At 37.0% G+C, this 21,767-nt stretch overlaps 2 protein-coding genes across 2 annotated transcripts; both read left to right on the top strand.

Annotated features, from left to right (window-relative positions):
* The first annotated feature begins 1,653 nt into the window (after positions 1-1,653).
* LOC101204076 (probable phosphoribosylformylglycinamidine synthase, chloroplastic/mitochondrial) lies at positions 1,654-6,656 on the top strand. The gene is made up of 3 exons (XM_004148139.3): positions 1,654-1,853; positions 2,063-2,131; positions 2,273-6,656. The coding sequence occupies exons 2-3, from the start codon at positions 2,090-2,092 to the stop codon at positions 6,470-6,472; spliced, it is 4,242 nt and encodes a 1,413-aa protein (XP_004148187.1). The 5' UTR covers positions 1,654-1,853; positions 2,063-2,089; the 3' UTR covers positions 6,473-6,656.
* An 8,072-nt stretch (positions 6,657-14,728) lies between these two features.
* On the top strand, positions 14,729-16,420 carry LOC116403812 (cytosolic endo-beta-N-acetylglucosaminidase 1-like). The gene is made up of 4 exons (XM_031885416.1): positions 14,729-14,831; positions 14,967-15,099; positions 15,195-15,906; positions 16,185-16,420. Exons 2-4 carry the CDS (start codon positions 15,091-15,093, stop codon positions 16,418-16,420), a joined length of 957 nt encoding a protein of 318 aa, XP_031741276.1. The 5' UTR covers positions 14,729-14,831; positions 14,967-15,090.
* The last annotated feature ends 5,347 nt before the right edge of the window (positions 16,421-21,767 follow it).

Genomic DNA, 21,767 nt, shown 5'->3' with positions numbered 1-21,767 from the left:
ATACACCATTAAGATATAATATAAAATAATAAATTATTTTATTTAAATATTAATAATTTATATGTTCATTTGCAACCATGAATTCGATGCCTAATAAACATCTCATACAAACTTTTACACATTCTTGAATGGTGAATTATTTTTTAAAAAAAGATAACTTGATAGAGTTATTGTGAAAATGTTGTTTACAATAACATTTGAACATTTGAGAAGTTAGTACACAACATTTAAAATGTGATACTATGAGAGTCAAGCGATGTTTTCACTAGAGAGAGTAAACTTATTGTACTTTTTTTTCATTTTTTTTTCGTATTCCTTGCCATATAAAATAATGAATTTCCTTACTAGAACTTTTTCTCTTTTTTATATTGTTTGATTGCCATTTTTATATAACAATTGTTTTCTTATTGCAACTTCTATTGTTTGACACACTTAATTGCTATTTGATATTGATTGTTTAATTGTTAGTGTATATCTTTTTGTTATCTATGCTATTTGATATTGATTGTTTAATTGTTAGTGTATATCTTTTTGTTATTTAATGGTTGTTTGATTGACTTCTAATTTTCATATAATTACCTTCTATTTTTTCATATAACTTATAGTTTTTTAATAAAAATCATAGAAGAAGGTACCCTTCAAAAGACAATAAAATAGAAATCACAAAGTACAATAAAATAGAAATCACCAAGTAAACCCTAAACCGTAAGTTTAGTACCTAATATGTAATAAAATAACCTAAAAAATCCATAGAAATTGAAAAGAATTCATAACGTACTTAATCTCATACAATCATATAGAAAACATATATCAATCACACAACAATCAAACTGAAAGCACAACATTATTTTTTATTTTGACGAAAATGAATCACTCGTCTCATTCTCTCATATTCATTTTACAAAATAATTAAACATTTGATAAAAAAAAATAAAAAAGTTTAAGTGCACGTGCCTTTGAAAACAAATAAGAATCCAACAATTTTGATTCAATTTCACATCCCTTTTGAATTTTCCTTTTTCAAACCACTTCTCAAAAGTATAAACTTCTACAATTGTGGTTTAATTCACCTAAATGGAAGCTTGGCCTATCAACTCCTCCTCGTTATTAAAGAATCTTTCTAATTAGTATAAGTATAGCTAGAGATTCGACAAATCTACACAATCGAGAGATAGGTGAACAAAGAAAGTAACCGGCGACAAATGACCAACGATATCCACTTCCGAGAGGAGTACTCTACCAAACGAAAAATAGGGAGTCTTGTAATAAAGGGTACAATAGGAATTTTATAAGAGTACAATAGCAATTAAAAATAAATAAAAAGATTAGTTTTGGTAATTTGGTATGTATGCAATTTAGGAAACCTTGAACATATACTTACAAATTATATAAATATTTTTGCCGTCCAATATAATTCTCCAATTTTAAATACGTTCATTTAATATTTTTTGTTCCATAGTAATTAATTTAATATAATTTCTTCAATTTTCTTGAAACTAAACCTTGGAGAAAAATTGATCGGAAAAAACCAAAAAAAGTAATTTTTCTGATTATTTTAAAAAATATGATAAATACCAAATAAATTAAGGAAAGCTTATAAAAAAAAACAATAAAATAAAGAAAGGTAAAAAACCATTAATTCCAAGTAGAGAGAGATGATTGTTAAACCCACCACGATTTAGTGCTTAGAGAACCCCTCGCCCCTTTCTTCACTTCTTCTGTCGCCGTGCTTAGACAACCCCTTGCCTTTTCTTCAGTTATTCCCTCGCCGTCGAACCAAAAATCCTTTAAGAACCCTCGCCGGCGCCGTCGATTCTTTTCTCAATAACATCCAACTCGTCGACGCTTCCGGGGTTAGTAGTTATACCTCAACTGTTTTGACCTTTTCATTTCATTTTTTTTTTTTTTTTGTTTGTAGCGATTTGATTGAGTCTGTCTTCTTTCCCATATTCGTGTAAAGGGTGTATCCATTTCTGGTGTTTGAAAACGAAAAGTTGTTGATCACTAGTATCCATTTCTGTTGTTTGAAAACGAAAGATTGTTGATCGTTAGTTGTTTACAGGCGGAGTTCGTTTTGGAGGTTAGCTAAATGGCTACTGCTGGAGATATAACTGCTGCCGACTTCCTGCAAGTATGTTTTTGTTTTATTTGATTGTTGTTTTGGCTTTCTGGGGTGTTTGAGAATTTAATTTTAGTTTAAGGAAGGTAGATAATGGTTGTTTGTCTCGTATTCACTTTGCTGATGAGCTCTTCAATTCTATGCTTTTGACAGGGTGGGCGTAGGCAGAGTTTGTTTCTGCAGAGCTATTCTCATTGTAAACGACGTGGGTTGTGGGGGACACTGCGTACTTCAGCTGTGGGATCAGTTAATTCAAGCAGAAGATATGTTCCTTTGAGATGTCGTGCATCCAGCAAATCTAGAGCTGTGGAATGTAAGGTAGTTGCAAGTCCAGTAGATGAGGCCTCAAGCTTGGTCGAGAAGCCCACAGCAGAGGTTGTTCATTTCTTTCGGGTTCCTTTAATTCAGGAGAGTGCCACTTCTGAGCTTCTCAAGTCTGTCCAATCCAAGATTTCAAATCAGATTATTGGTTTGCAAACTGAGCAGTGTTTTAACGTTGGGATTCAATCTGAGATTTCCAATGATAAGCTATTTGTGCTTAGATGGCTTCTTCAGGAAACTTATGAGCCTGAGAATTTTGGAACTGAGAGCTTTCTTGAGAAGAAGCAGCGGAAAGGGCTGGATTCTATTATAGTTGAAGTTGGACCTCGTTTGTCTTTCACCACTGCCTGGTCTTCTAATGCTGTATCTATCTGCCAAGCGTGTGGATTAACAGAGGTGACACGAATGGAACGTTCCAGGAGATATTTGTTGTATAGTAAAGGTGCATTAGAAGATCAACAGATTAATGAGTTTGCTGCAATGGTTCATGATCGGATGACTGAATGTGTTTATGTTCAGAGGCTTAGGTCGTTTGAGACTAGTGTGATACCTGAGGAGTTTCGTTTTGTGCCTGTTTTAGAGCGAGGCCGGAAGGCACTAGAGGAGATTAATCAGGAGATGGGATTGGCATTTGATGAACAGGATCTTCAATACTACACCAAACTTTTCAGTGAGGAAATAAAGCGAAATCCAACAACAGTGGAGTTGTTTGATATTGCTCAGTCCAATAGCGAACATAGCAGACATTGGTTTTTTACTGGAAAACTTGTTATAGATGGGAAGCCTATGAGCCGAACACTTATGCAAATTGTGAAGGGCACCTTGAAGGCAAATCCTAACAATTCAGTGATTGGATTTAAGGATAATTCAAGTGCAATTCGGGGATTCTTGGCTAATCAGTTGCGACCTGTGTCTCCTGGTTCAACAAGCCCTTTAGAAGAAAGTAGTCGTGATCTTGATATTTTATTTACAGCCGAGACACATAATTTTCCATGTGCAGTGGCTCCCTATCCTGGGGCAGAAACTGGTGTAGGAGGACGAATAAGGGATACTCATGCGACTGGGAAGGGGTCTTTTGTTGTGGCAGCTACAGCTGGTTATTGTGTAGGAAATCTCAACATGGAGGGGTCTTATGCCCCATGGGAAGATTCATCTTTTGCCTACCCGCCAAACTTGGCTTCGCCTTTGAAGATCTTGATTGATGCAAGTAATGGTGCATCTGACTATGGTAACAAATTTGGGGAGCCATTGATTCAAGGCTATACTAGAACATTTGGAATGAGACTGCCAAATGGTGAAAGACGAGAGTGGTTGAAGCCAATCATGTTCAGTGGAGCAATTGGACAAATTGATCATTTTCACATCTCAAAGGAAGAGCCTGACATTGGAATGTTGGTTGTGAAAATTGGAGGTCCTGCTTATCGCATTGGTATGGGAGGTGGGGCTGCATCAAGCATGGTTAGTGGTCAGAATGACGCGGAACTTGATTTTAATGCTGTGCAGCGTGGAGATGCTGAGATGGCACAAAAACTTTATCGTGTTGTTCGCACTTGTGTTGAAATGGGGGAAAATAACCCAATTATTAGTATTCATGATCAAGGAGCTGGTGGGAATTGTAATGTTGTGAAGGAAATTATCTATCCAAAAGGAGCTGAAATTGATATTCGAGCAATTGTTGTCGGTGACCATACAATGTCTGTGCTGGAGATTTGGGGTGCCGAATACCAAGAACAAGATGCTATTTTAGTTAAGCCTGAAAGTCGGAGCTTGTTACAGTCAATTTGTGATAGAGAGAGGTTATCAATGGCTGTAATTGGCGTAATTAGTGGTCATGGTCGTTGTGTTTTGGTTGATAGTATTGCCACTAAAAAATGCATTTCAAATGGACTTCCTCCACCACCTCCTGCCGTGGACCTTGAGCTTGAGAAAGTACTCGGAGACATGCCTCAGAAAACCTTTGAATTCCAACGAGTTGTTAATGCTTTGGAGCTACTTGAGATTGCTCCTGGAGTGTCAGTGGCAGATTCTCTTAATAGAGTGTTAAGACTTCCATCAGTATGTTCAAAACGATTCTTGACTACAAAAGTAGATAGATGTGTAACTGGTCTTGTAGCTCAGCAACAAACTGTAGGTCCACTACAGATTACCCTCGCTGATGTTGCAGTTATTGCACAATCTTATTCGGGCTTGACTGGAGGTGCATGTGCAATAGGGGAACAACCCATAAAAGGTCTACTTGATCCCAAAGCAATGGCTAGGTTGGCGGTTGGAGAAGCACTCACTAATCTTGTTTGGGCTAAAATTACTCATCTTTCTGATGTTAAAGCAAGTGGAAATTGGATGTATGCTGCTAAGCTTGATGGAGAAGGGGCAGCTATGTATGATGCAGCTGTGGCTCTTTCAGAGGCTATGATTGAACTTGGCATTGCTATTGATGGAGGTAAAGATAGCCTGTCAATGGCAGCCCAAGCTGGTGGAGAGGTGGTGAAGGCTCCTGGAAATCTTGTAATTAGTGCTTATGTTACTTGTCCTGATATAACAAAAACTGTTACTCCTGATTTAAAGTTAGGGGATAATGGTGTTATCCTTCACATTGATTTGGGAAAGGGAGAGCGTCGATTAGGTGGATCAGCTCTTGCTCATGCTTTTGACCAAATTGGGGATGTCTGTCCTGATCTTGATGATGTTCCTTACTTCAAAAAAGTTTTTGAGAGCATTCAAGACCTCCTTGCCAAAGAGTTAATCTCTGCTGGTCATGATATTAGCGATGGTGGCTTGCTGGTATCTGCCTTGGAGATGGCATTTGCTGGAAATTGTGGCATCAGCTTGGACTTGACATCACGTGGGAAGAGTTTGTTCCAGACACTTTATGCAGAAGAGCTAGGACTTGTACTTGAGGTTAGCAAGGAGAATTTGGACGTGGTATTGAGAGAGTTAACTACTGCAGGTGTTACTGCTGATATCATTGGACAAGTAACTTCCACTCCTACCATTGAAGTCATGGTTGATAAAGTGTCTCACCTGAATGAGGAAACTTCTGTGCTTAGGGATGTATGGGAAGCAACTAGTTTTGAGCTGGAGAAATTGCAAAGATTGGCTTCTTGTGTTGAATCAGAAAAGGAGGGATTGAAATCCAGGCACGAACCTTTGTGGGAATTATCTTTTGTTCCTTCCTTTACAGATGAGAAATATTTGTCTTCAACTTTTAAACCCAAGGTAGCTGTAATTCGTGAGGAAGGGAGCAATGGAGACCGGGAAATGTCTGCTGCATTTTATGCTTCTGGTTTTGAACCATGGGATGTGACAATGTCTGATCTCTTGAATGGAAATATCACTTTACAGCAGTTTCGTGGAATAGTATTTGTTGGAGGTTTTAGTTATGCAGATGTGCTTGATTCTGCAAAAGGTTGGTCTGCTTCAATTCGATTTAACCAACCTTTGTTGAATCAATTTCAAGAGTTCTATAAACGACCCGACACTTTCAGCCTTGGAGTTTGCAATGGGTGTCAGCTCATGGCTCTTTTAGGGTGGGTGCCTGGCCCTCAAGTTGGTGGAGTGCATGGTGCTGGTGGGGATCCATCACAACCAAGGTTCATTCATAATGAATCAGGACGATTTGAGTGTCGTTTCACAAGTGTAACCATTAAGGATTCACCAGCTATAATGTTTAGGGGAATGGAAGGCAGTAGTCTGGGTGTGTGGGCTGCCCATGGTGAGGGGAGAGCATACTTCCCTGATGATGGCGTTCTTGATCGTCTTCTCCACTCTAACTTAGCTCCACTAAGATACTGTGATGATGATGGGAATCCAACTGAAGTTTACCCTTTCAATGTAAATGGGTCTCCTCTGGGAGTTGCAGCAATTTGTTCTCCAGATGGTAGGCACCTTGCCATGATGCCTCATCCAGAACGTTGCTTCTTGATGTGGCAGTTTCCCTGGTATCCGAAGCAGTGGAACGTGAGCAAAGAAGGTCCTAGCCCATGGTTGCGGATGTTTCAAAATGCTCGAGAGTGGTGCTCTGAAGAGGTTTAATTTTTAATGTATTGGACAATAAATTTTTGGGACTTGTGGATTGCCCTTTCTACCAATAATATTTGGATGCTTGGCATTTCATATGCCAAACCGAAAATTGTCATTTCTCTAATTTTAGTGAATTCTGTTAATGGTGACAATTTTGTGATCAATATACCAAATATCATTTTTTTTTTAAGCGAAACCAAAGCTTCCTTTTATTGACAAACTGATGGACAATGTGATGAAACCAATCACACACACAAGAATAAACCAGTACTATATAGACATTGAGAGGATATCAAACAAAGAATAATTGTTTGTTGAGAAACTGTCCCCCCTCCTCCCTTTCAAATTCTCATATGTATGTTGTTGATTGGTCTCTGTTTCAATGCACCCAGATTAATGTTCCCATCATACTTTTGTACACCTTTTCTGCTTCAGGGGAGACAGCAACCTAGCAGCAAATATTGAAGGTGAGATAAATTGTCTCAACTTGGAAGCTGTAAGTTTTGCAGGTGAAAATGGTTGTCAACTTGGAAGCTACCAGCCTTTACGGTTTCACCGACGGACGCAGCTTGGAAGCAGTGTATCACTTTGGAGACAGCTTACTCGAGCTTATCTGTCTCGTTGGCGATCTTGTAATCACTACCGGTCTGGTAGGTGATCGTTTGAATTTTTTGTAGAGTGCTTAGCCTGAGTCTTCTATTGCATTGGGATTTGATGATTGACTGGTATTGCTTAATAAAGTTTTCCTACCCAGACTGCATTTTTTGTGACTTCTTCGAAATGTTTTCATATGAATCATATAGCTTATTAAGTGTAAATACTTCTTTATAACTTATTTTTTCTCCTGTTCTCCTTTGTAGTTGAATATGGAAATCCCTTTAAGTAGTCAGCAAGTTACTCATGTGATAGAATTCATTAGCCATTTAACTAAGACTATGCATTCTAAACTACCTGTGTAACAACTCAAACTTTTAAACTAATTAAGGTCATTACTCAAAACACAAATAACAATTTAAACTTTCTTGAAAAGAGGAAAACTAAAATGAAAGAGGAAAACTAAAATTTTTGGGAGGGGTACCTTTGGCGGTGGAGGATGGAATGTAAGCCTATTAACCCTTCAGTTTTGACATGTTTTACCACTAGTCAACAAGCATCATAGTTACATTTGGACACCTTTATAGTTGAATATATGATATTAACTGGATATATAATTCTGTTATTGAGGTAAAACCAATTATATGTTTGCCCATGTTCCCTATGTGTATACCTTTTCAACTTTCATGTATAAAAGAATGCATTGTTACTAGTCTTTGTTTCGTTGTATATTGAGTTCAATTGTATACAGCCGAGGGTTGGTAGAATTAATTTTTTAACAAAAATATGCTTGCACATCAGACAAATGTTGCACTGGAAGTTCTGAAAAGGGATGATGTGTTGGCTGCCATATTTGCTCCTGGATTGGTGTATGAGCACGAGCAGGAAACAAATTTTCAGACAGCTCAAAATAAGTAAGTTAATGAAATGAAATTAACTTTTTATGGGGTCATGTTGATGTTGTAGTATTCTACCATTATTTGCCCTTTTTAAGTTTCCTACATTAATTGACGTTCTCAGTTTATTAAAACAGCGTCTAAATATCATAGCCATCTTAAGCATATATCAATTGTTTAAGGGATATATCATCAGATGTTCGAATCCTTGTCCCTTGCACCCTACATCAAATTGTACTAAAAAAAATCTGAATATTATAGAATTTTGGACAATCGAAACTCTGTTCTGAGGTTACTTTGAAGAATATAGTCCCTATGTGTTTTTATTAATTTTAAATTTCTCATCACTTTTTGGATGCTTGAAATTTATTGTCTCCAAGACAGTCTTGCTACCTTGCAAGTATTCTGAATTTTGATATTGCTAATTGTATGATCATCAAAGTGTTAGACCTCCAATATTATATCAGTACAGGAGGAGAGGAAATAAGTTTGTTAAGGGGGGGAGACACGTGTGAGTGATAGGTTGGTTAGTCATATAAATAAGTTTGTTAAGGGCGGGAGGGATGATTGAGTATTTTCTGGGATTTGAGTCTTTCTGTTATTCCTTGAGAGAGAGGGAAACAGAGATTTGTTAACTTTTCTGTGATTTCATTCAATAACATTGAATTCTTAGAGTTTGCGACGAGTTCCATCAAATTGGTATCAGAGCAATCGATTCAGGGCAAGAAAGAAAAAAATGGTGCAGACCAGAATGGAGGAAAAAATGGAAACGTTTGATCAAGAAATTCAAGGAATCAAAAAAGAGATCGGGAAATTACCAGCGATAGAGAAAGCATTGAACGATTTAGCAACAGGAATGGAGAGACAGAACCAAATGATGATACGATTCATGGAATCGGCCGCCTAGGAGAGATCCACGATGAACGAAAGGATCACCGAGTTATCGATATGGAGTACTTCGATGAAGAACAACGATGACGGCGAGGGATCTTCCATTCGCGAAAACGAACCGAAGAAGGAAGAAACAAAAACGAATGAAGACGCTAACGGCAGTCGCAACAAATTCAAGAAGGTGGAGATGCCGATCTTCAATGGAGATGATCCAGATTCGTGGTTGTTTCGCGCCGAACGGTATTTTCAAATTCATAAGCTAACTGATTTCGAAAAGATGACCGTGGCAACAATTAGTTTCGAAGGACCTGCGCTGAACTGGTATCGGTCTCAAGAAGAGCGGGATAAATTCGCTGATTGGGCAAATTTAAAAGAAAGAGTGTTGATCCGATTTCGATCAACAAGGGAAGGATCTTTATACCGTCGATTCTTGCGCATACAACAGACGACTACAGTTGAAGAATACCGAAATCTGTTTGATAAATTAGTAGCGCCTCTGTCGGATCTGGCCGATAAAGTGGTGGAAGAGACGTTCATGTCAGTATTGAAGCCTTGGATACAGGCTGAGATGAATTTCTGTGAACCTCAAGGATTATCACAAATGATGAGAATCGCGCATAAAGTAGAAAATAGAGAGGATATTAGAAGAGAAGCAAACCTTCCTGGTTATTCGGGAACGAAACTGAGTAATTCTGGAAGCGGAAGCAAAACCAGCACAGTTGGGAATTCTGGAGAAAGTAAGGGAAATTGGAACTGACCTATGAGAACCGTCACATTGAGAGGAACAACTGGCGAAGAGGTACAGAAAACAGGCCCAACGAAAAGATTATCTGATGCCGAATTTCAATCACGAAAAGAGAAAGGACTCTGTTTTCGTTGCAATGAGAAATATTCTCATGACCACAAGTGTAAGATGAAGGAACAAAGAGAGTTACGTATGCTGGTAGTGTTGGGGGATAATAAGGAATATGAAATCATTGAAGAAGAGGAGGCAGAACAGAAAGAGTTAAATGTGGCTGAAGTTATCCAAGAAGAGCAGACTGTGGTGGAGTTGTCGATAAACTCAGTAGTGGGATTATCCAATCCAGGAACTATGAAGGTGAAGGGAAAATTACTAGGAAAGGAGATCATTGTATTAGTAGATTGCAGAGCTACACATAACTTCATCTCTGAAAGCTTAGTTGAAGAACTGCAGATAAGCACGAAAAGTACTACAAATTATGGAGTCATATTAGGCTCTGGAACGACTATAAAAGGGAAGGGAGTTTGTGAAGCCATTGAAATGATGATTGGCGAATGAAGAGTTATTGATGATTTCTTGCTGCTGGAGCTAGGAGGCGTGGATGCAATTTTGGGGATGCAATGGTTATACTCTCTTGGTATAACTGAAGTAGACTGGAAAAACTTAATTCTGACTTTTACTCCCCACGGAGAGAAGGTTGTTATAAGGGGAGACCCCAGTCTAACAAAGGCAATAGTCAGCTTAAAAACCCTTATGAAATCTTGGGGAGACAAGGACCAATGGTTTTTGGTCGAATGCAGAGCTTTAGAAAGAAGGGAATCCTTAGAAGGGGATGATTCGTTTGATGAAGTCTTGACTTTAGAGGAGTCAGTGGTAGTAGTGTTAAAAAGCTTCGAAGATGTCTTTGAGTGGCCCGAAACCTTGCCACTACGAAGAGTAATAGAACACCAGATTCATCTAAAGGAGGGAACTGATCCAGTGAATGTACGACCCTATAGGTATGCATATCAACAGAAGACAGAAATGGAGAGACTAGTGGAAGAAATGTTAGCATCAGGAATAATACGGCCGAGCACAAGCCCTTATTCCAGTTCAATATTATTGGTGAGAAAGAAAGATGGAGGCTGGCGTTTTTGTGTAGGTTACAGGGCCCTGAATAATGTAACCGTACCAGACAAGTTTCCAATCCCAATGATTGAGGAGTTGTTTGATGAGTTGAATGGAGCCACAGTTTTTACGAAGATTGATCTGAAATCAGGGTATCATCAAATTAGGATGAGCTCTGATGACATTGAAAAAACAGCATTCAGAACTCATGAGGGTCATTATGAGTTTTTGGTAATGTCGTTCGGGTTGACTAATGCACCATCCACTTTTCAATCATTGATGAATACTATATTCAAGCCCTACCTAAGAAAGTTCGTCTTGGTATTCTTTGATGATATTTTGATCTATAGCAGGGGGTTGAAAGATCATTTGAGTCATTTGAGAGCAATATTGGAAGTGTTGATGAGGAATGAACTCTATGCAAACATGAAGAAATGTAACTTTGCTCAGTCTCGGGTAGACTACTTAGGACATATTATTTCAGGGGATGGAGTTGAAGTGGATCCTGAAAAGATCAGAGCTATAAGGGAGTGGCCCGTTCCTGTTAACGTAAGGGAAGTAAGGGGGTTTCTTGGTCTGACAGGGTATTATCGCAAGTTTGTCCAGAATTATGGGACAATTGCAGCTCCGTTGACACAGTTATTGAAGATAGGAGGATTTAAATGGACAGGGGAGGTTCAAGAAGCATTCAATAGGCTGAAACAAGCTATGATGACACTCCCGGTGTTAGCTCTGCCTGATTTCAACGTGCCCTTTGAAATAGAAACTGATGCTTCGGGATTCGGGTTGGGGGCTATATTAGTCCAGAACCAACGTCCAATTGCGTATTATAGTCATACATTGGCAATAAGGGATAGAGTAAAACCTGTATATGAGAGAGAGTTGATGGCGGTAGTAATGGTTGTGCAAAGGTGGCGTCCATATTTGTTGGGGAAGAGTTTTTTAGTCAAGACTGATCAACGTTCTTTGAAGTTCCTGCTAGAACAGAGAGTGATATAGCCTCAATATCAGAAATGGATATCCAAACTTCTGGGATACTCCTTTGAGGTGGTGTATAAACCGGGGTTAGAGAATAAAGCCGCAGATGCACTGTCCAGAGTACCACCAACTATACATTTGAATCAGTTGACAGCTCCTAAGCTGATCGATATCGAAGTCATCAAGGCAGAAGTGGCACAAGATGAGAAGCTGAAGAATGTTATGCAGAAATTGAGCGAGACCGAAGAGTTGGAGGAGGAAAAGTATTCAATCAAACAGGGAATGCTGATGTACAAAGATCGAATAGAGTTATCTAAAACATCTAAATTAATTCCCACCATCTTACACACTTATCATGATTCGGTCTTTGGGGGTCACTCGGGGTTCTTAAGGACATATAAAAGGATGGCTGCAGAGTTACATTGGGAAGGAATGAAGCAGGAAGTGAAGAAGTATTGCGAAGAGTGCATGATTTGTCAAAGAAATAAGACTTTGGCGCTATCACCAGCTGGATTGTTAACTCCGTTAGAGATACCCAATCGAGTGTGGGAGGATATTTCAATGGATTTTGTGGAAGGATTACCTAAAGCAGCAGGATATGAAGTATTATTTGTAGTGGTTGATCGGTTCAGTAAATATGGGCATTTCATCCCTATGAAACATCCATATACAGCAAAGACGGTAGCTGAAATATTTGTGAAGGAGGTCGTGCGACTTCATGGATATCCCAAATCCATTGTTTCAGATAGAGACAAGGTATTCTTAAGTCACTTCTGGAGGGAATTATTTCGCGTGGCAGGAACGAAGTTGAACCACAGTACAACATATCATCCACAAACGGATGGTCAAACAGAAGTTGTTAACCGTGGAGTGGAGACATTCTTGTGTTGCTTTTGTGGAGAAAAGCCTAAGGAATGGGTTAAATGGATACCGTGGGCAGAATATTGGTATAACACTACATATCAGCGTGCGCTTGGAGTCACATCGTTTCAGGTTATATACGGGCGTTTACCACCTCCCTTGATATACTACTAACTCTATGTTAGATGAACAGCTGAAAGAAAGAGATGTGGTGTTAGGGGCCATACGTGAACACTTGAGAGTTGCACAGGACAAAATGAAGAAATATGCCGATACCAAGAGAAGAGAGGTTCATTACCAGGTTGGGGATTTGGTATTATTGAAGACAAGGCCATACCGACAAGTGACTGTCAGAAGAAAAAGAAATGAAAAACTTTCTCCTAAGTTCTTTGGACCGTACAAGGTGATAGCTAAAATTGGTCAAGTGGCTTACAAGCTGGAATTACCAGAGAATTCTACCATACACCCGGTATTTCATGTATCACAACTTAAAAAAGTGTTGGGAGAGCACAAGGAAGATAAGCATGACGTTCCCTGTTTAACAGAAAATCATGAATGGAGAGATATTCCCGAGGAGGTTTATAGTTATTCGAAAAATAAAGCGGGAGACTGGGATGTGTTAGTGTAGTGGAATGGTCTTCCACAACATGAGGCTACTTAGGAGTTATATGAGGAATTGAAGCAGCGTTTTCCAGATTTTCACCTTGAGGACAAGGTGAATTTGGAGAAAGAGAGTAATGTTAGACCTCCAATATTATATCAGTACAGGAGGAGAGAAAATAAGTTTGTTAAGGGGGGGAGACACGTGTGAGTGATAGGTTGGTTAGTGATAGGTTGGTTAGTCATATAAATAAGTTTGTTAAGGGCGGGAGGGATGATTGAGTATTTTTTGGGATTTGAGTCTTTCTGTTATTCCTTGAAAGAGAGGGAAACAGAGATTTGTTAACTTTTCTGTGATTTCATTCAATAACATCGAATTCTTAGAGTTTGCGACGAGTTCCATCACAAAGCTCGTCCACGATTCTTCTATTTGAGATGTTTCTTGAAGCGGGGATGCTTTTGTTTTTCCTTGTTTTTGAATGGTTATCTTTTTGTTCTTATCATGAACTTTTGTTTTGTTATGTTTTTGGTCTTTTTAGAACTCCTTTATTGTTGAACTTTGACCTATTGTATTATTCTTGTGTTTTTAATATCAGCCTCTTTTTATTTTCTTTAGAAAAGTTTTGTATCCTTTTAAAATAAAATGTCTTTTGTATGATGAGCTTTCCTAAATATTTAATGAGATTCAATTTTATGTACTTTGGATTCCTATCTGAAAAAAATTATTTACTTTGGACTTAACAGATGGTGGGGTCTTGTGAAGCAGTCATGAGAAATAGTGCGAAGTTACCCAAAACTTATATCATTCCACTCAAATTTTGATCAGGTTAGAACTCTGCCAATTACGTGTTCCTTAAACAATTGCTTGAGGAGTCTAATACTTTTTAAATTTCTCTAGTATAGAGTGTGTGGAAGTGGAATTACATTGGTCTAAAGGTTAAATGCGTTGGTAGTGGATATAAGTCCATTATCATGCTTTCATTTTCAAACTCTAATTTAAAGGAACAAATCCTAATAAATACATCTCAGATTCTTCATGTATAATTTCTTTGGTATCTCCAAAACACAACTAATATATGTTGTATTTATTTAAATAACATATGAGCATCAGAAATGGTTTGGCTTACCACATAGTTGCGTTGTTGACATCCAAGTAACCCACCTACTTTCTAATTTGGTATTAAGTAGATTTTATATTGTTTCGGAGGTCTAAGAAACCTGGTGAAAGAAATTGACGAGTGTCTTATTACTTATATCAACTTCATTGGCATCTTGTCGAAATGTTTTCAATTTGAAAGCTACAAATAGTTTCCTGCCTAAAATTAGTCTCTTATTAATAGCTAGGTGATAAATATTACTACTTAGTCAAAGTCTCTCTCTTTCCACATTTCCAGGGTCATGGTTGTCACGTTTTCATAGATGGAGTAAAAATATCATATGTGTCTTGGAACAACTTGTCCCGTCAAAGCTTTCAGGTAAGGAATATATCTCTAGTAATTAGGATATTCAAAGGTCTGCTTCTCTATGATCCTATTCTGTGTACATTAAATAATTTTATTACTGGCTCATGCCTCTGAAGGCAATAAAGAGACCTGTTAGTTACCATTTCAGAATTCTTCTTACTCAACATTTGCAACTTCTTGTCGCCCATACTTGATGTAATTGATGCTTCAACTTCACTTTCTGTCCAAGCTTATTCAAAGTAAGTAGAAATGCTTGTATCTATTCTCTTGTGAATGTGGAGCATTAATAGCAATAGTAACATTCGTTGGCTCTACAATTCATTTCTTGAACCCCTAAATTTATTTCCCATCATCTGAATGCATGGATTCACTAGTTTTGAGATAGCCTTCAATGGAGGAGGAAGCATCGAATTCAAAGGGACTCTTGAGCAAAATTGGTACTCTAAAATAAGACTTTTTCAAGGAGAGGTCACTTTAGGGGATGTTCCTTTATTTCTGATGTATTCTGTAAGTGAACTCTTTGTGCATCAAAGTTCTAGACTGGAAATAACAGAACTCTTTATACATTTAGTTCAACCTTGGTCATAACTTAATTTTTGCAGTCAATGTCAAATGAAGATTCTCAACTTGCCCTTTCGTTGGAGTTCTTTTCTAGTAGAGATAAGAGAGAGGTTTTACTTGTCTCCAACATTGAAGAGCAATTCTCGACTGATTTCACTGAAGTGATTGAGACATCTCCACTTGCAGTGCCTGAAGGTTCTCCTGAATGGTTTGTTCATGTCAGAAGAATTGAAATGAGTGGATACAAACTGACAAATATAAATGTCATCTGCTACAGATCAAGACCTCAAACTGGTGTGCCAAAACACAAACCTGGAATAGTTACAAAAAATAATCCACTAGTTTCTGGTTCATCAACCGAGTACTTTGCAGTGCTCGGCAATATCATTGTTCGATCTGTTGAGGAACCAAAATTTCCTCCTTCTAGTTATTGGCTAGTCCAAACTCCACATGTCAAAAGGACTACAAGTCCAGATGGAACAAGGACCCTCGATGTTCATATCACTTGGGAGTTGAAAGATAACGGTAGTGGTTGGGTAGCATTTGAATGCTACAATATGTATGTCATGGAAATAGCCACGGAAGACGAAAATCCCCTTGCCAAGTTGCAAAATGTTCCAAAGTATATTGGGGTGGCACATGTAAAAGCGTTTTATGCCTTGAACCTTGCAATTCCTTCCAGCATCTCAAGTTTCAAATTTATAATCCAAGTTTGTGGGGTGGATGGTACTATTGGGAAAAAATGTTCCAAAGGTTTTTTTTTTTTTTGGACCAATTGGATTGAATGGTACTATTGGGAAAAAATAACAGGAAAAGTGGGTTTTTAAAAGAGGGAAACTAGAATTTTTATAAAATTAATATCAATAAATGTTCGAAAGACATAAAATTTGTAAGGGGACCAGATATTGGTTCTGCTAGATGTTCTGTTAACTTCTCGTTAGGAACATAATAATAATGCTGTACATCCAATGGAGCACACCTGGGCAAGTAAGATCATACGAACACCCCTAATCGTGTGAGTGATCTTGTAGGAACACCTCTAGTCGTGCGAGTGATCATAGATACACACTGGCCGAGTGAGACCATACGAACACCCCTAATCGTGCAAGTGACCCGTAGGAACACCCCTGGTCGTGCGGGTGATCGTCTCTATACACTCATAAACATGTCTATGATACGTAGGTACACCTCTAATTGTGTGAGTGGTCTCGTCGGAACACCACTAGTTGTGCAAGTGACTTCGTATCACAGTATAACTGACCCCTAACCGTGAATGTTATCCTTAGGTATACCACTAATCGTGCGAGTTGTTCCGTAGGAACACCCAACTCAATTTTTTTTATCCAATTTTCTAACTAAACTCAATCGAACACATAATTTAACCCAACCCAACCCTTACAATTTATATTAGGTAATCCAGGTTGGTTGGTTTAACAGTTTTTTTAAACCCCCCTAGTGCATCCAGTGTCAACAAGTCAAGAGTATGACACTTTGTCATCAATATGAGATGCCACAAATAAAAAATCTATTTCTTCATTGTCATATGCGTAATTTGTTTGTTGTTGGGAATTTTGGATTTGGTTTTGTTTACCAAAACAAAATTTCTCCGTATGACCGTTCTTGTTGCAATAATCACAATGATATACGTGTTTGTTTATGAATCAAAAATCTATTTTCAGAATGGTTAGTCTTTTTATAAAATCAACATCCAGAAAATTTATCTTTTCTCGACGCTTCTCCTTTTTCCATATTTCCTCAATCTTTAGTTATTTATCCAACTTTTGCAACAAGTTTCTTGTCTTTAAACTTTGCATTAAATGCACCCATCAACGTGCCCCTCATTACGCATTATACCTCTTTGCTCATGGACTTGGAATTTGCTAATTAATTCACCTATAGTTAGAGATGTTTGATTAGGAGACTCTTATATGATAGTCTTCTATGGCTGAGATCTTTGACTCAAATTTATTGAGACTACCAACTATTATTTTTCCACATCTCTTCAATCTGGAAAATCTTTAACACCTAGTCTTATCTAGTTTACAATGGTCGCACTTTTGTTTGTATCTAAGTCCTTAATTTTTAGCATCTAGTCTTATCTAGTCTACAGTTAGATAGCTTCACTCTTGCGCTTCCTTCGAATTCCTCATGCAATTTATCCCAAGCCTCTTATGGTGTTTTTGAATCAATAATCCTAGAAAAAAAAAGGAGATGATAAAGTAGCATAAATAACAAATAATACTTTAAGCTTCTTTAATTTCCTCTTTAGATATGTATTATGATTTAATTCAAAGTTGCATTTTCTCTTAGTGGTGCAGGATCAACATCAATTCAAAAAAATACTCAAAGGGCAAGTGTCTTGAGATAGGATTGCATTTTAACAACAAAAAAACTCAGTAGTTTTCACCACTAAAATGTGGAAATGAGGAAACACCAAAATTGGAAGATACTTTTCAAGTACAAAAAATGAAAAAAAAATCACTGTTAAACAAAATTACTGTTGGGATTTATGTCCTAAAACTCAAAGATTGTAAATATAATCTATTGACCGTTATTAATAAAGTGTTATTATTATAGTTTCAATAAGTGTTATTGATTATATTATCTGTTTTGTCTTAATAACCTGAATCCAATAAACTAAAAATCTAAGTTGTTTGATGAATCTTGAAAAATATGTAGAGACATATAGGGATCAACGTTCGAAATCAGCTTAAACGGTCTATAGTATAGGGATAAGGTTGGGTACCTTATCCTAGTAACACTATGGATATGATTCACTTTGTATTTGATATATCCAAATGTAATTATCCAACGCGTTCGTGTAGGCGACATGTGAGTGAGAGTATCCTATGCAATGAGTTTACATAAAACCGGACCACGAAATAGTAACCACTAGATGTAACCCCGTTAACTAGTTGGATTTCTATTTCATTAGGATGACATAGGAGTTTTAATCATGAGTGTATTATGAACTCATGTTCGTGAGAGATTATCCTTTGATTTGTATGGGTGAGAGTGGCCAGATTGTTGACTCAATATGCTTATCATTTTGGAGACAAGACCGAGTGGGGGGCTAAGAACATAATTGCATAAGATGGAATCCACTCCTTTCTGAATTTAGGATAAGTAGATGAGTGTTTCCTTAAATGGTGTATTTGGGACTTGAACAAAGGGCCCTACCCTCTTTATGGTACGAGAGAGGTTTTTGTTTATTGGTTGGACCATAAACAGGTTGGTAATGAGAGAAGTACTAGTATTTAAGGGCTAGAAGTAACTCGGAGGTAAAATGGTAATTTTACCCAGCTGGTGTTACGAACACTCGTGAAGGACTAACTTACTGTTATTGGTCTATATCTGTGGACACAAAAATATATCTACAGTGAGAAGAGTACAACTGTGAGTATTTAGTGAAGTGTACACACAGTTAGTGAATATTGATTAATGTGGTTAATGAGTTTAGCCAATTAATCTCATATCATTGTAGTTTTTGATTTGTAGGTCCATTAGGTCCCCTTCCTAGCTCGTACAGGGTAATGAGATTTATTTATATTGGTTGTAATTTGAAAGGTTCAAATTTACTTTGAAAATTAGTATAATGTATGGTGATATATTATAATATAAAGTTTATATTTAAATGAAATATGATTTAAATTATTAGTTTAGTTAATTTAATATTTTTTAAATTAATAGGATTGCATGATTCTCTCCAACTTCCTGAAGAAGAGGGAGTTAGGGAGTTATAAATATGCGGAAGAAAATCGTTTTTCAACCTAAGTCTTTGCCGGTCAATTATGTTAGAGATTCCCTCAAAAGATTTTTCCATTCCAATTGGTTCCTACAAACCAATCTCATTTTAGAGGATAAGAAGATTTTCTATGGATGGTGTCTCCAATTTGGAGTTTTAGTAGATTCAGAGTTATCAAATTCTGTGAGTTTTTTTTCTTTTCTCTAATCTATAATTTTAAAGCATGTTTAGCCTTAATTAGAAGTTTTTTTCCCTGTAATTATTGCCAATGTATGGTATTTTTAAGTTTCCAATTAAATTGATATAAGATCTTTGTAAAATTTTCCCCTACCAAGGACTTTAATCCCTTCAATTACTCACCCTAAATCTAAGACTTCAATATCATTGTTGAAAAAATCAAAGTAGCTTTTTTGAGAAAATGAAATTGATGGAAAAAGAAATGTTACGGAATCAAACCAATATGTCAATGTTTGTTAAAAAAAAAGGAAAAGAAAGAAAACTGAAACTGAAATTAAAATCTTTCTCGTTGACATAGGAAAATTTTTGTGATGCATATTTTACACGAGACAACACCCTTTTATGGAAAAGGATAGACAAAATAACATACAAACTAATAAAGATGCATTTAAAATATAAACTAAATAACTTAATTTAAAAAATTTTAGAAAACAAAAACTAGAAAATAAATCAAAATATAACTTAAAAGCATTAAATGAAAATTTGAAATTAATAGTGAAAAAGAAAAAAAACACATAATCTCAACAAAAGTAAGTAAAATATGTACCTACCCATCACATTTTATATCATTATTAATAAGATCCTCTTTAGTTACTATATCAAGGTTAAGTTTGAACATTTTCCATAAGTTGAATAATCGGTCCTCACAAAAACATTATTTTTAGTGAGAGTAAATAAATCAACTCCTTTAGTCTAAGTAAAGCCCGCATTGTTAAGAAGATAGCTTGAGATTATATTCTTCCTTATCTTTGGAGTATGCATAAATTCTTTCAGAATGACGGTCTTGGTAGAGGTGAACTTCAACTCCATTTCGTTAATTCCAACAACATTGGTTGTGTGGTGATCCCCCAAAAGTATATTTCAATCCTTAGTTTCATTATAATTCTTAAAGAGACTAAGATCATTACAGACATGACGCGTGGCACTAGTGTCAAGCACCAACCACTACAAGAAATTGGAGATCTGCCGACGTAAAAAATGACGTTGGGAATAACGGATGTGGTAAGAAGAGCTTTTTTCCGACACAGCTGGATTGGTGTCGGCATTGGTTTTCACTACCAACGTAAAAAGAAGACGTCGTGAAAGATGGGGGAAACAACGACGCAACGTATCATGATGTCGTGGAAAGCTTTTCATTTTAAAAATATTATTTAGTTTCACACAATGCCATGCACGACCACGTTGCTGTTTTTCCACTAAAGGCGACGTTTTGAAGGACGACGTCAACGAAGCCCTAAAATAATATTAAAATGGCAAATCTCTCACGACGTCTGTCATCATTAGTCTATCTACGACGATGCATGTTTACCACGTCAACAAAGGTCTAACGACATTCTCTTGTCACAGAGACATTATGCCTTATGTTTATTGGAAGAAGCTGGCTTACTTGGTGCCAAACTAGCCTTAATACTTATGGATCCTACTGTCAAATTAAAGAGTTCGGAAAAAGACCATCTCCAAAACCCAATTGCTTATAGAAGATTATTTGGAAAGCTTTTGTACTTAACCATCTCAAGGTCGGGCATCACGTTTGTTGTTCACAAACTTAGCCAATTTATGGCAAAACCCAACAAGACACATATGGATGCAGCAAATCATCTCTTGAGATACATCAAAGGCTCACTTGGTCAAGAAATCTTCTTGTCCAAATCACCTTATTTATCCGTGAAAGCCTTTACATATGCGGATTGGGGATCATGTTCTAACACTCGTCGCTCAGTTACTGGGTTTTGTGTCTTCCTTGAAAAATCTTTAGTGTCGTGGAAGTCAAAGAAACAACAAACGGTTTCTCGATCATCGACTGATGTAGAGTACCGGACATCGGCCACAGTATCCTGTGAGGTTATATGGCTTAAGAGTCTCCTCAAAGAACTCCAAATTGAAGTAGATACACCAAACATGGTTTACTATGATAATCAAGTTGCTGTTTACATAACTAATAATCCTATGTTTCATGAGAGAACCAAACACAAGAACTTGATTGTCACTTCGTCCGAGATAGGGTCACTGATGGATTCATCAAGTTACTTCCTGTTCGCTCTGCTCATCAACTTGCTGATGCACTTACTAAACTTCTCAATGCCACAACATTGTCTCTTCACATGTGCAAGATGGGAATCAAAGATATAAAAGTCTCAATCTTGAGGAGGAGTACTAGACAGTTAATAATGATCATTTGTTAATAATTAGTTATTAGTTTTCTTCAATCTCCAGCTTGTTGAAGTAGCTTTATTTCTGTTACATCCCATTATCAAACTTCCATGTACAAACTTGTATAAATTCTTCCACTTGTTCATAAATAAATTGAGCGAAAGGTTCTTCAAAACTCTATTCAATATACAAAAAATAATTATCAAAGTTAGACGTGGCTTAATAATTATCCAACACATATATATTGACTTTGCCTTTTCCGAAGGATTAATAACTAAAATATTGTTATTTTAAAAGTATTTATCAAAATACAGCCGTTCGAAAACTATTTACCAAAATGTAGTAACTTTTTTCTCTCTCCTTGGGCGGAGTGTTGAAGACTCGCCCAATTTCCCTTTTTCTCAACTTCTTCTTTTTCTCCTCGTTTTAGTCTTCAAGAGTCGTCTAATGTTTTATTTTACTTTTATTTTTTTTTATTTTC

The sequence above is a fragment of the Cucumis sativus genome, chromosome 5 (genome assembly GCF_000004075.3).
Source record: "Cucumis sativus cultivar 9930 chromosome 5, Cucumber_9930_V3, whole genome shotgun sequence".
Lineage (NCBI taxonomy): Eukaryota > Viridiplantae > Streptophyta > Magnoliopsida > Cucurbitales > Cucurbitaceae > Cucumis > Cucumis sativus.
This window is presented reverse-complemented; position numbering and strand designations above follow the sequence as displayed.